At 34.8% G+C, this 14,053-nt stretch overlaps 1 protein-coding gene across 1 annotated transcript; it reads left to right on the plus strand.

The window, feature by feature from the left end:
* The first annotated feature begins 34 nt into the window (after positions 1–34).
* gnmt (glycine N-methyltransferase) lies at positions 35–12,908 on the plus strand. Its single transcript, XM_051867862.1, has 6 exons — positions 35–351; positions 4,148–4,275; positions 5,934–6,047; positions 6,123–6,265; positions 6,670–6,794; positions 11,070–12,908. Exons 1-6 carry the CDS (start codon positions 146–148, stop codon positions 11,239–11,241), a joined length of 888 nt encoding a protein of 295 aa, XP_051723822.1. The 5' UTR covers positions 35–145; the 3' UTR covers positions 11,242–12,908.
* Positions 12,909–14,053: the final 1,145 nt, after the last annotated feature.

Here is a 14,053-nt window from a genome sequence, read left to right on the forward strand (position 1 = left end):
TTCCGTTTCAACACAGACGCAATATAAATATCAACATAGACGTTGTAAGCATGAAAAAGAGACGCAAACAGCCGACGACAGAAAACAGGCAGGAGGTTATTTAAGATCCGGAAGACGAACAGTTCACGTGGTGTGATAATTCAGTATGGTGGACAGTGTTTACCGTACACGCTCTCTCGGTGTTGGTGCAGTCGGTCTTCCTGATCAGTATGCCGACGGTAAAGCAGCGAAAGTGTGGCAGCTGTACATCGGAGACACTCGGAGCAGGACAGAGGAGTACAAGAGCTGGGTGCTGTCGCTGCTCAGAAAACATGGGGTTCAGAGGGTGCTGGATGTAGCCTGCGGCACAGGGTATGACCTAAAAAAAACTATCAAATTAAGAAATGAATAAAATTAATAAAACATCTCCCTCACATGATATCTGATGTGCAAGGCCAGGGCGGTTGTCTGTAGTACTTATTTACTCTGCTCATCTGTCCGACTGATCTGTCTGCAGTCATTTCGGATTTAATCACAAAGCTTTTAGCCTTATGGATATAGTGATAGATTTGTTACTGTCTTGGTTTACTCAGCTCCACCCCTTCTAATCTGGGTCATGTGGTTTTGCATTGAAGCTTTTTGATAAGTGGAATGCCATTTTGGCCAAACTACACAAAGTCAGTTTTGCAGACAGAGTCCAAAGATGAAAAAGTGCTTGTGCTTTCTATCACTAGCAGCTGTATTGCTGTATTTTAAGTGATGTTATATCAAAGCCAGTGTATTTTTAAATCTTCTTTTAGATGGTCTAATATATACTTTTGAACTGATGCAGTCCACAGTTAGAAAGATGATTCTAACAAAAGTGACATTTGAATTTGAATGCAGATAAATCTGCATGACACCAACAAAGTAATACAAAGTAATGAAAATAGGGTTCTGTTCTTTTTTATATTTTTTTATTATTATTAATAATATGTGATCCACTGGAACTTCTGCTCCTTGCCAGTTGACACGCTAACTTGTCTAATAATATCTAATGCTGCTGACCAGTCTGTATTTTGGGAAGACAATTGCCTCATCTGTTCATCCAGACCTCTATATACACTGAATTAATAAAAAAAAAAAAAAAAAATGTGTTCAGCATTCTACAACAAATATTTTTCGAATTTTCTAGACTGTTTAAGTCGCAAAGTGAGCAGGATATATTAAAATGAAGCGCATGGATTCGGCTGTCATGTATTATGGGCAGGCACTGCAGCCGGTCTCAGAGCCAACGCAAATCTGTGGTGAAAAATGGCACTGTAGCGCGCTGTAATTGAGAGCCATTGGGACTGCCCCGCTTATTTTCACGTTACCTCACGTAAACCTCGCTCCAGACCAAGACGGTATCAGTCCGCTTCAGCTATGTGTCTGTCTGTATCAGGTCAGTAACTAGTTGGCATATCTATTCTTCCTATGTGGAGTAGTGTATCAAATTAATTAAAGTATAAGCCCTTTAGTTCACACGTGCTCATATGAATAGACTTTATATACAGTAGTTCTGTTGTAGAACTACTGTAGACTGTAGAAAAAGTAGACTTTTTTTTTTATCACTGGAATTCCTACACAACTTGCAATATTCTAAAACAACATTTGGAAGCAATAAATAGGCTAGGCTACTACATTAAAGGGATAGTTCACCCAAAAATGAAAATTCTGTCATCATTTTCTCACCCTCAAGTTGTTCCAAACCTGTATACATTTCTTTGTTCTGCTGAACACAAAGGAAGGTTTCCTGCTTGGTTACTAAAATTCTTCCAAATATAGGGTGACCAGACGTCCTGTTTTTCCTGGGACAGTCCCGTATTTCAGCTCTATTTTTAGTGTCCCGACTTATTAAGAAAAAAATCATGTTTTGTCCCGTATTTCATCTTTCCTAAAGTTTCGTTACAACTGGGTGATCATAGAACGAGTAACTTAGTAGTAGTGTTCTGTCACAAGAACAGCCAAATCAGTTCGTTGTAGAACAAAATTATTTATCATCCAATCATAATTCGTTATTGATTAGTGAAGGTGGGATAGGCGGAATCTTTAATCATCATTAAAGCACCACCCAGGCTGAATAACGCAAGGACATTAGAATTCTGCCAAAAGTATGTCTGATGTGTTCAGCGATTACAATATCAAGCTTACAAAACATTTATAATAAACTAAGACCCAGAAACGGCCCTACCTAAATTTACGTCCAGGAGCCGCTACTGGACAATTGTTAACTCAGCATAACCTACAAAACCTGTTTTCCATTTAGATGTAGCTGAACTCCAGCCCAGACATGTTATTCTGCTTTCCTATTGGATTACGCATGGATTAAATGTCCCAGGAGTTCTTGTTCTTTAATGGACGACTTGCACTGAACTTCATGAAGTACAATTTGAAAGAAAATGACTCACTAGTTTCGCTGTATGTGTTTACAATGTACCATTCTTGTCTTGTTCCTGATAGTCCACGAAGAGTTTCTGCATCCCTTAGTAATGTTTGCACAATTTTTCACAGATTGGATTAGCAAATACTTAAACGTGGCAACAGAAACACTTTTTATTCAGTACTTTATGTACTGCTTAATACAGCACCTGTATGTACAAAAATTAAGTAAGCATGAGCCAATACATTAGTACTCTATATTTAACTATATTTTTTTATGTTTTATTTTGATAAAAACGACATTATAACATTAAGATTACAAGAAAATAGTTTTTACTGTTCTTAAAACATGGATTTTTGAGCATTAGCGGAACTTGAAGGTGTCAGAATAAACACGGAACACGCTTTATTGTGAATCTAGCCATATTTTAAAATATATCACAGTATTTTATAGCGTGCAGATATGCGGTGTCAACAGCGTCTCTAATTGGACAGAATTTTAAGTTAAAATTTTTTGCCTTTTATGCCTTTATTAGTTAGGATAGTGTAGATCAGACAGGATGCAAAGAAAGGGGAACAGGACAGGCAAAGGACCTCGAACCAGCACTCAAACTCTGGTCTCCTGAAACACAGCTGAGCTTAGTGCTGCCCACAAGGCTATTGCTCTAACAATTCGGACAGAATTTCTATCCGGCATGCACTGCTTCAAATCAGACACAGATCGGTCTTGTTGAACACACCTGTTATGAGGGGGTGGGCACATTAATGTTTTTGATTAAAGACAATGAGGGTACATGGATAAATAATTTATAGCCGAATAAACTGAGGTAAAAATAATGTGCAAGGATAAATAATTTATAATAAACACTGCAACAATTCATTAAAAAAAATAAGAATTGTCTATTTTGATCTCATGGTGACTGTAAAGAGATTTTTGATGTCAGTAACAGTGCTCTTTGAATAAAACAACTACATGCCAACATTGGAAAGCTCTATGTGTGAGAGAGGGGAGAGAGACTTGATGAACACATGCATCACTCTATTGTATGTTTCATTAAATATATGTTTGAAATTGAATCACTATGTTATGCATTTGTTTCATTGACAAGAATTGCTATATGTTAAAATGTAAAAGCTTTTTTGCACATAACTACATGTAAAATAGTAGACCTGCCAAGGACAGTGAGTTTGTTTAAAATTAATGTTACATGCCATTCAATATATTTCATTGTCAAAACTGCTACATTTATTTTCTGTATGATTTAGTCAGAGTAAAATAATGGCTAATTTGTTTATGAGTTTAATTCACATGGGACATTTACCAAAAGTAAAGTCATTGTAATCGTTGTATGGTTTGATATATCAGTAAATTAAACATTGTAAATAAGGCCACCAGTGGAGTTCTGCAAGTTAAATATATTTCATTTTATTATTCAAGAACTAAGTGCAAATTTGGGAAAACATTTTTAGAGGGCAAATTTCAGCAAATTCCAGATCAGTTCCTTGTGAAGCATGCTAATGTACTAATCAACTCTAAAAAGTAGAAAATTTTCTTTGACTTCTGTAAGTCTCTGCATGTAGGTGTGCTGAACATTAAATTGTAATAATGCTGAAGCAGTTGTATAAGTAGAGTGTTTAAAGTTATTTTAATGTATTGTGCAATTAAATTTTGGAGGAAAAATGTTATTAAGAGTGTGATGTGTTTTTGATTGTCAATACCACCACTTATGCATTCCTCTGATGCTTTTACTTTTTTTTTTTTTTAAAGGGTGGATTCCATCATGTTGGTAGAGGAGGGATTCAAGGTGGTCAGTGTGGATGCCAGTGACAAAATGCTCAAATATGCTCTTAAAGAGAGATGGGAAAGGAGAAAAGAGCCAGCCTTCGATAACTGGGGTAAATGAAGATCTCTGTTTTAAAGGGGACCTATTATGCCCCTTTTCACAAGATGTAATATAAGTCTTTGGTATCCCTAGAATGTGTCTGTGAAGTTTCTGCTCAAAATACCCCACAGATAATTTATTATAGCCAGTGTTGGGGGTAATGCAAGTAACTTGAGTTACGTAATCAGATTACTTTTTTCAAGTAACAAGTAAAGTAACGCATTACTTTTAAATTTGCAACAAAATATCGGAGTTACTTTTTCAAATAAGTAGCACAAGTTACTTTGTTTTCCCATGTATTGACTGACAGCTCTCCTTTCCCCATGTTGACAGAAATCAGAAGTACAGAGGCGTTGTGTGTAACATGATGGTTATTGTAGTTCTAGACTAAATTTGCACATTTACGCATCTTACTTGCACAAAAAGTCTGTATCCCTCAAAATGAATAAAAACGGTGAAATGCAATCTCACAATATTGCACAAACCTGCAATAATTATATTAAATTAAACAAATATACTTCATGTATTTAATCTCACTTTATTAACCAATGTCTTTGCTGCAGACCTTCAATGATCCAATTCAACCATACTAATAAGCAAAAATTACTTTAGAAAAACATCACATTTGTGATCAGCCTGAAGCTTATTCATTTCACTTTTGGTGTGAAAGGGCCTTTACATTTGCCAAAAATAAAACTTTTTTGTTGTTATTAAAAAACAAACAAGCAAGCCCAGCCCAAGTGAGAATAAGTAACGCGAAAGTAATGTAACGCATTACTTTCCATAAAAAGTAACTAACGCAATTAGTTACTTTTTTAGGGAGTAACACAATATTGTAATGGATTACTCTTAAAAGTAACTTTTCCCAACACTGATTATACCTTGACAAATTTGCCCCTATTTGAGTGTGAGCAAAAACACGTCTTTTTTGTGTCTGTCCCTTTAAATGCAAATGAGCAGCTGCTCCCGGCCTGCTTTCCAAAAGAAGGTGGAGCTTTAACAGCTCACGCTTCACTTAACAACAAAGCTGGAGAATCTCACACAGCCAAAATGATGATTGTCAGTAATGGTGTTCAGCCTCACATTGTTCAAACCGGAGTAGGACACTGATGGAGAGACTCAGAAAGAAGTTACAACTTTTAGAATGTATCTGGACATTTCTGAACGGTTAGTGGATAAATTTATGTAGTTGCTGTGGAGTTGATTCATCTCATCGACTAGCATGTGCCGTCATGTTAATCTTTAGTGCAAATCCAGCGTTGAATTGACCCTCGTTTGTGAAACAGTCCGGCGTAAAATTATGGCATGGCAACAACACTCTACTACAACAACTCTTCCTCTTCTCTAAAGCAGCCCAACATGGCCTTATTGTTGCGTTTTCCTGGGGGCAGGGTTTATGTAAATTTTAGGGTTTGTGATGTCACCAACCTGGGAAGAAGCTTGTTGTAGTCCCTACCAGCCATGTGCTGTAGTCCTTAAAAAGCAATTTATGTAAAAGAAAATATCTCCCTTTGCATTGAACTTTGGGCATTGTAACTTTGCAGATGTTGTTTATGCTCAAACAGCAACAATACACACTAACTAAAGTTAAAAAAGTGAAATCATAATCAAGGACCCCTTTAAGTGAGAATCAGTTAAAAGTTTCTCCATGGTCTGATCTTTTCCTTTTAGTAATTGAGGAGGCCAACTGGCTAACATTACCAGAAGATGTTAAGAAACCTGGAGATGGGTTTGATGCGGTAATCTGTCTAGGGAACTCATTCGCTCATTTACCAGACTTCAAAGGTAAGAATACCAAAGCAAAATAGGTTTCAGATTTTTACAGATTTATGTAATTAACTTCTTTCTCATATCTCACAGGGGACCAAAGTGATCAGAAGCTTGCCTTGCAAAACATAGCCAGCATGGTGAAACCTGGAGGGATCCTAATTATTGACCACCGTAACTATGATTACATCCTTGAGACTGGCCAAGCGCCCCAAGGAAAGAATATTTACTATAAGGTAAAAACCATTTGTGTACTTGTGACCACAGTTCACTTCATTGTGTTTTAAGAATAACCTATATAGACTATAATGGTGCTTGGCTTTTAACTAAAGTCATGCATTCACTTGATTGTTAGCTGAAAAAAAAAAACAGGAATGTAACTGAGTAAAATCATGTATTAGAAGACAACATTGAAGGCATACGAGACGTAATAAAAAAAACATACAGTTTGACAGTTTCTGTAGATTGTGAATTATTCTATAAAATTATGCTTAAATCTGGAGAAGCTATACCATACTATATAATAAATTATGTAAACTATAATGACCGTTTAAGCAAGTTGTCTTTGTATCAATTTGACAAAAAAAAAAAGACTCTTTGCATTCTGTAAGGCTCATATACTTGAGGTTTTATGTTTCAGAGTGACTTGAAGCAGGACATCTCCACCTCAGTGCTGTGGGTTAATAACAAGCCTCACATGATCACACTGGACTACACTCTGGTACTGCCTCCACCAGAGGGCATTCAGACTCCGCCTGAAACAAGGTACTGTAACCTTCTGGTGAGGTCAGTTTTTGGGTGGTTGTGATGTCATTATAGTTTACTTATTAGAAATATCATGTAATTATATATAATGTGATATTAAAAAGTGTATGAATCATTCGGTTTTTCTAAAGCAACACTGTCCAACAGCAACACCAGCAGGTAAAGTTACAGTGGGAGGCTGCGTCTCTCTCGCCTCCCCCATTGAGTTTTAACAGACTAATTGAGAATTAATCGGGGGAAGTTAAATGAGAGGAGGCAATGCCGCCATCGCATTATGATTGGCTATGATTGGATATGTTTGGTTCGTGCAATAAATCCCGCCACGTTTCACAAATCAGTCTGAATTAATAAAATGATGGCGTTAATCGGAGAACTAATTAAATAGTAAGTAAACAACTCACCCACTTAGATATCACCGCTTTGTCACGTCAAAATTATACTTAAAATGGCCTGAAAACATGATGGCTGTGGGGTTTTTATTGAGCAATCAGCTTACTGAGCTTAATGGCTGATGATCCAAAATTAAGTTGACTATTAAAAAGATAAGCTGAACATCAGTTCACAAATAAAATATATTGTTTAAATGATCACTGCCTTTAGTTATTTTGGAATAAATGTAAAAATGATTTATATTGGTTTTAATAAATAGATCATTAATAACATTGTTAATGTAGGCTACAGAATAGAATTGTATTGTTTTATTGTTGTTGTTTTTTATGTAATGTTTATTTAACCAGGAAAATGTGACATTAAGTGTAACTGATTTACTAATTTATATTTTATTAATATAAAAAAACTGTGAGGACTTTGCGTCCTAATTTCAGAACACCACTCTACTGATGAAAACAAACCAGGTTTTTTTTTTCTTTCTTTATTAAATAGTTGCTCACTGAACATACTATGTCTATCTTTAAATAAAAAAGACGATCAATATTGCTGCAGCCAACAGCAACACACAATTTATGGTGCTGTTCTAATTGGGGGAAGAAATTTAAAGTACTTACACTTTTGGATGCAAAATATGTTAAGAAAATATTTTATAACATGTTTAGAATTATTGCACTCCCATTCTAAAATCTGCACTGGATATTTAACGTGCACTGGGACTCGTTTATTTAAGTCTGCAAAGTTAAATGTAGACCTGCTTGCCATGAGGATAAATGGAAATACTTGCGTGAATACGCAACATTTAAAGTTAAGTATATGTACATTTTTATGTAAATGTAAGATGTAAATTTTGCACTGAGGAAAATGCATCTTAAATGCATTAAACAACACATGCAACTGACTGTAAAAGGCAAAACATAAAGGTTTATGAGTTAGTTTGAAGTGCTTAATATAAATCATGTCTTTCTCTGTATCCTTCATTTTTTATATATATATATAATGTGCAATATCATATGAGTAGTTGTGTGATATGGCGCTGATATAGTGCCATATCGCATAACTATGAGTGTGATATTGCTTTTATACAGTTTATACACTGACAGAAACAACCATGGAGTGTCTTTAAAACCCTCTTGTGTGAACTACTTTCTTCTGCCACTGATTCAGATCTCAAGCTTACAGCTTGTGCAAAGTACAAACAATCTCCCTGTTTAATACCTTGTTTCATTCATGAATGAATCAGCATTTTTGAATTGACTAAATGATCTGCCATTTCACTCATAAAGACAGTCATTTGCCGCCACCTAGTGCATAACAATATAACCTGCATTGCTGAAAAATCCACACCACTAACACACTGTTTCTCAATACCAGGTATTTATATAAAATATTATTTATTGAACTATAATATTTAATGAACAATAATAGCCATTATACAAGTATAAGAAGTTTGTACATTAGGAAGTAGACTATAACAAATGCAACTCTTTACATAAAGGTTGAATCATTATCACAAGGCGGAGTTTGAATTGTACTGTATTTGACTAATTTGTCAACACATACACACACACACACACACTTGTAGTTTACGGGGACTCTCCATAGACGTAATGGTTTTTATACTGTACAAACCCCTTTTAAACTGTACCCCTACTCCTAAACCTACCCATCACAGAAAACTGTCTGCATTTTTGAATTTCAAAAAAACACTGCTTAGTATGTTTTTTAAGCCATTTGGTTTACGAGGACACAGGAAGTAAATTGAGGTAAATTTTCACTGTGTGAGAAAATGGACATGTGGCGTGAGATCACACAACTCCAAAAATGTTTACTTTACTATTAGCAATTAGGGGCAGGAGCTCAAGAAAAGACCCTATATATATATATATATATATATATATATATATATACACACACTATGGACAAAAGTATTGGGACATACCTCTTAATTATTGAATTCAGGTGTTTCAATTAGACCCATTGCCACAGGTGAATAAAATCAAGCATGTAGACATGCATTTACAAACATTTGTGAAAAAATAAAAAGGTCGTTCTGAAGAGCTCAGTGAATTCAAGCATGGTACTGTGATAGGATGCCACTGTTATTGCAAAGTCGAAGTGTTCAGCCACTGAATTCTGGAGCAGTGGAAATGTATTCTGAGGAGTGGCGAATCACACTTCCCTGATGGGCTAGTCTGGATTTGGAGAACATTACCTGCCTTGTACCAGCTATAGTTTGGTGAAGGAGAGATAATGGTATGGGGCTGTTTTTCTGGGTTTGGGCTAGGCCCCTTACTTCCAGTGCAGGGAAATCTTAATGCTTCAACATACCAAGACATTTTGAACAATGTTTCCAACTTTCTAGAAACAGTTTGGGGAAGGCTCTTTTCTATTCCAGCATGACTGTGCCCCAGTGCACAACACAAGGTCCATAAAGACATAGTTGGAGGAATTTTGGTGTGGAAGAACTTGACTGGCCCACACAGAGCCCTGACCTCAACCCCATTGAACACCTTTGGGATGAACTGGAACGGAGATTGCAAGCCAGGCCTTCTCGTCCAAAATCAGTGCCTGACCTCACAAATCTACTGGATGAATGGCCAAAAATATTAATGTATATGTATTTAGTATACAACGTCATTACACTCCCTATACTTTTGTCCCTGTTTACACCTGGTATTAAGATGCGTTTTGGTAGATTGGATCACAAGTATACAAGGCAGACACATACCCTTTTACACCTGGTGTTTTAATCGTCTCTTTTGTCTACTTTCTACCAATCCTGATTTCTTTGATGGGCAGGTATATGTTTTTTTTTTTTTTTTTTTTTCCCCAGATCTATCGATCTACAAAATAAGCTTCCGCAAATTACATATATTACATACTAAAGCTAGAGGAATTTCATCTATCAGCACAATAATAACCTCAAATACAAATCCAAGTCATCAAAGGAATGACTTCAGAAGAAGGAGGATTTGAATTTTTTTAAGAGTAATACTGAAGTGCCCATTGGCACACATTTAAAAGTAAAGTTATATTATTTGTCACATTTATTCTAATGTAAAACCACTAATAATTATAATAACAATTAAGCAGTTGCAAAATGACACTGACATTTTTTTTTTTTTTTTTTTTTAATAGGAATAGCTCAACCAAAATAATTGTCATCATTTACTCACCCTTATGTTGTTCCAAACCCATAAGACTTTAAAACAAATGAAGATATTTTTATTAAACTTGAATAAATTATGATATTTAATTTTTAGGTGGACTATTCCAATAAAGGGTTAAATCATCCAAAAATTTGCAAAAATATGCACCCTCATGTCATTCCACCACATCTATTTTTATATTCATTTGCAGGATATTTGTCCTCCCCATCTCTAACTTTACTGAGCCAGAACAATTACTGCAGTGATTCTTTAAAAAAGGGCACCTTACAATTAATACTTATTTATATTTTTTAAGCAATCAGCCATATTCATCTAAAATAGAGAATGTCTGAATCCATAACATCGCAAATGTTTACAGTATGCAATAATACAGCCTCCAGTGACGTCATGCTTAAAGGGCTGAGCAAGTGTTTATTCATACGTAAATCCGTGCCGTGTCTGCCTTACATTTATTAACAGATTTATGCCGGTCAGTAGCCAAACAATCAATGCATCCCTAGTATGTAAAATGATTTGTAGTTAGCATTTAGGATAAATGCAAATTATTTGTGGAATTGGAATTATGTTGCCTACCTTGAACCCAGAATCTTTTAACACTAGTTTGCTTAAGTTCTTTCAATACCTATCTATTGTTATTTTGAAGTGGTATGTGTGTATCAAGATTTGGTTATACTGTACATGATGTTTTTTAAGAGGTTTTCTTTCTGTCTTATAGTAAATTCCGCCTGTCATACTACCCCCATCGTGTGGAGAGTTTTAAGGAGATTTTAAAAGCAGCATTTTTTGGAAAATGCGAGCACAATGTATATGGTGACTTCAAGCAATACACCACAGGGCAAGGAGAAGCACCCTGTTATTTCATCCATGTGGTTAAAAAGACGACTTAAAGCCACATGAATTCTGCAATTCACATTTCATCTTCACATGGAAAACTGTGTTTGTCTGTACAAATGCCTTGACTGAACACATCAGGGAATTCTTTTAGTTCTTTTGCTTTGAAAGTGTAAAATGTGATTTTGGGATTTCATACACACATTTGTACTGTGTTTTGAACTGGTTAGACAAACTCTTAATTTTATTGCTTATTATTTCCTTCATGCTTCACTAGAATAAATCTTTTATTTAACCTTTCCTATTTCACATTCTTGTTCTTTATTTTTTTTTATTTTTACCTTTTTGGAATATTGTTGAAACCCAGATTGTTTGATATCCAGATTCCACAATGAGTTTACCTATTGTCTAAATGTAGAGCCAATCACTTTGTATCTTCCAGAATTGCAGTTCCAGAATAACAGCTTCTTTTGCATTGAACGTTTCACATTTATTGTACTTTACAGTACACTGTTAAGAGCTTGTTCACACAGAATGTGTTTTTGTATTCCACTGCTCTGCTTTGTAATTGTTTTTCTAAATGTCCTAGATGTACATCTTTGGCCATTGGCTCATATATCAGATTATAAAAACATAAATAGATAAACACCAAATTTTTCCTCTCCCAAATATTAAATCATTGTGGATTATGCTACAGTATGTAATATGTTTAAAATTAATATCAATTTAATTCTAAGACTGGTTGTGGGGTCACAGGTAATCACATCCATGCTATTCAGACCAACAACAGTATTCGTGCTGAACATTCGTTACTTTTATGTTAACACTTTACAATAAGGTTCATTTGTTAATGTATTAACTAACATGAACTAACATGAGCAATACATTTTTACTGTATTTGTTAATCTTTGTTAACGCTAGTTAATAAAAATGCAGCTGTTCATAGTTTGTTAATGTTACTTCACAGTGCATTAATGCCTTATTGTAAAGCGTTACCACTTTTATAAACATTTCAAGAAACAAATTATTATTTAGTAACTTGCATTTTAGACACAATATTGCAAACTTCAATTACACTTACATAGTGAACTACTTGAATGCACAGCGTGATGTAGTCATACTACTAAATCTTCAGACAAATACATACCACATTAGATTAGACATTGTATTAATACAGCTATATCATTACTCTGTTTCTTTCAAAAATGATTTTAAGTGCTGATTCTTTGCTATTTTTCAGGGGGCGTTAAATATGCACTGGCTGATACATAGTGTAATGAACTATTGATACACAAAGATTAAAGTTTACTGTACCATTTTTTTTCTATGTTTAAACTGTTTTTGCAATTGTTGCTTTTGGCTTGCTTATTGGGGGCTCTAACACTATTTTGTTTTCCTTCATGTGTACTGAACCATATGCCAAGTTCAGATGTCAAGTTCATGTGTAAAACATTCAAAAGTTGGGTTAATTAAACCAGTTAGTTAAACGTCGCTAAAAAGCAACTACATATTTTCTGGTTTATGAGACCCTTTGAGTCACAAATACTAAGAAGTGTGAATTACTTGAAACTACATAAATCCCCATGGTATAGATCAACAGAATTCACCAAATGTTGTCCCAACTAGTGCTCTGAACAAAGAAATTTAAATTGAACAATATTGATGAAATGTAAAGATTTGTGAGTTCCCAGCATGAATAAATTATGAGGTTACTGTAAGAGAATTATTGTTTCTCTATTATTGTTTGAAAAGAGTTTAAATGCTATTTTGTCATTATTGTTAGTTATTTGATGTGTTGTGATGTTAAGAGCTCATTTTTTAACATTTTTCTACAAGATGTCACCAGTCTTGAGGTTTGTGAGTCAAGTGTTGAGTTCAACATACAAACTTGTAAAACTACACTGCAGATACAGTATCTTTGCTTTGTAAGGTGATTACATAGTTCACTTCACATATTAAGTGTCTTAAAAAATTATATATCAAAATGATAGATCAATATGTGTTACTGATTGAAAGTTTGCTGAACAAGAAATCTGTAGATGCCTTGAACAATTTATTGGCAGAATGAGGCATTTTGCATTTAGTGAATGAACAAATTTAAATTGACAAAACAAAGTAGTGTTAGGCTACTTAGGACATTTTTAAGACAAATATTTCTATTTAAATTCATGTAAAAAAAAAAAAAATGTTGCAACTTCTGGATAATGATTTCATGTAATTTGAGTGCGTAACTCCATTAATGAGAGTGGCATATTAAATCTAAATGTGTATGAAAACAGTTTGAAATCATTCTGTTTACTTCATTACTTCGCTCACACCAGTAAAAGAATACATACGCACGGTGTAGGGTGTCTGTACAGTGTGCACAAAATTTTTACACTTAGTTTATTTTTTATAAATTTCATTATTTGGTTAGATACTTGGCCGCAGTGGTGCCTACAGCTGTACACATGTACTGGACTTAATATACTGAAAGTTATATTAAGCTGTCTGAAAACAAAACTGGGTTCACAAACTGTCCAAATATGTTCAACATGGTCCATTTCGGTATATAAAGATTGTAAACTATATATGATCACATCTTATGCTGCATTCACACCATTTCGTAATTACCGTAGACTCGAGATGACAAAACGTGACATTCTTTTCGGTGCTGTTCATTTCCTTGGACTGGGAATTATGCATTTCTATGGCACCACTATCATTTCCTAAATTGAATCTGCAGCAGTCAGGTGATACAGCGGTCACGTGGTACAAGTAGGAGCTCTCAGAAAAGTCCCATCTTACAAGCTGTAATTACAAGCTCTACGAGGATGTGAACGCTTTTTACAAGTTGAAACCTTGAAATTATGGTAATTTCATGGCGTG

The sequence above is a fragment of the Ctenopharyngodon idella genome, chromosome 17 (genome assembly GCF_019924925.1).
Source record: "Ctenopharyngodon idella isolate HZGC_01 chromosome 17, HZGC01, whole genome shotgun sequence".
Classification (NCBI taxonomy): Eukaryota; Metazoa; Chordata; class Actinopteri; order Cypriniformes; family Xenocyprididae; genus Ctenopharyngodon; species Ctenopharyngodon idella.

What these genes read in the sequence shown, in the direction of transcription:
- gnmt (XM_051867862.1), top strand. Translation starts at nt 146, where the DNA reads ATGGTGGACAGTGTTTACCGTACACGCTCTCTCGGTGTTGGTGCAGTC. An exon ending in GCCAGCCTTCGATAACTGGG is followed by an intron (nt 4,276 to 5,933) that starts GTAAATGAAGAT and finishes TTTTCCTTTTAG; the next exon opens with TAATTGAGGAGGCCAACTGG. An exon ending in GAAAGAATATTTACTATAAG is followed by an intron (nt 6,266 to 6,669) that starts GTAAAAACCATT and finishes TTTATGTTTCAG; the next exon opens with AGTGACTTGAAGCAGGACAT.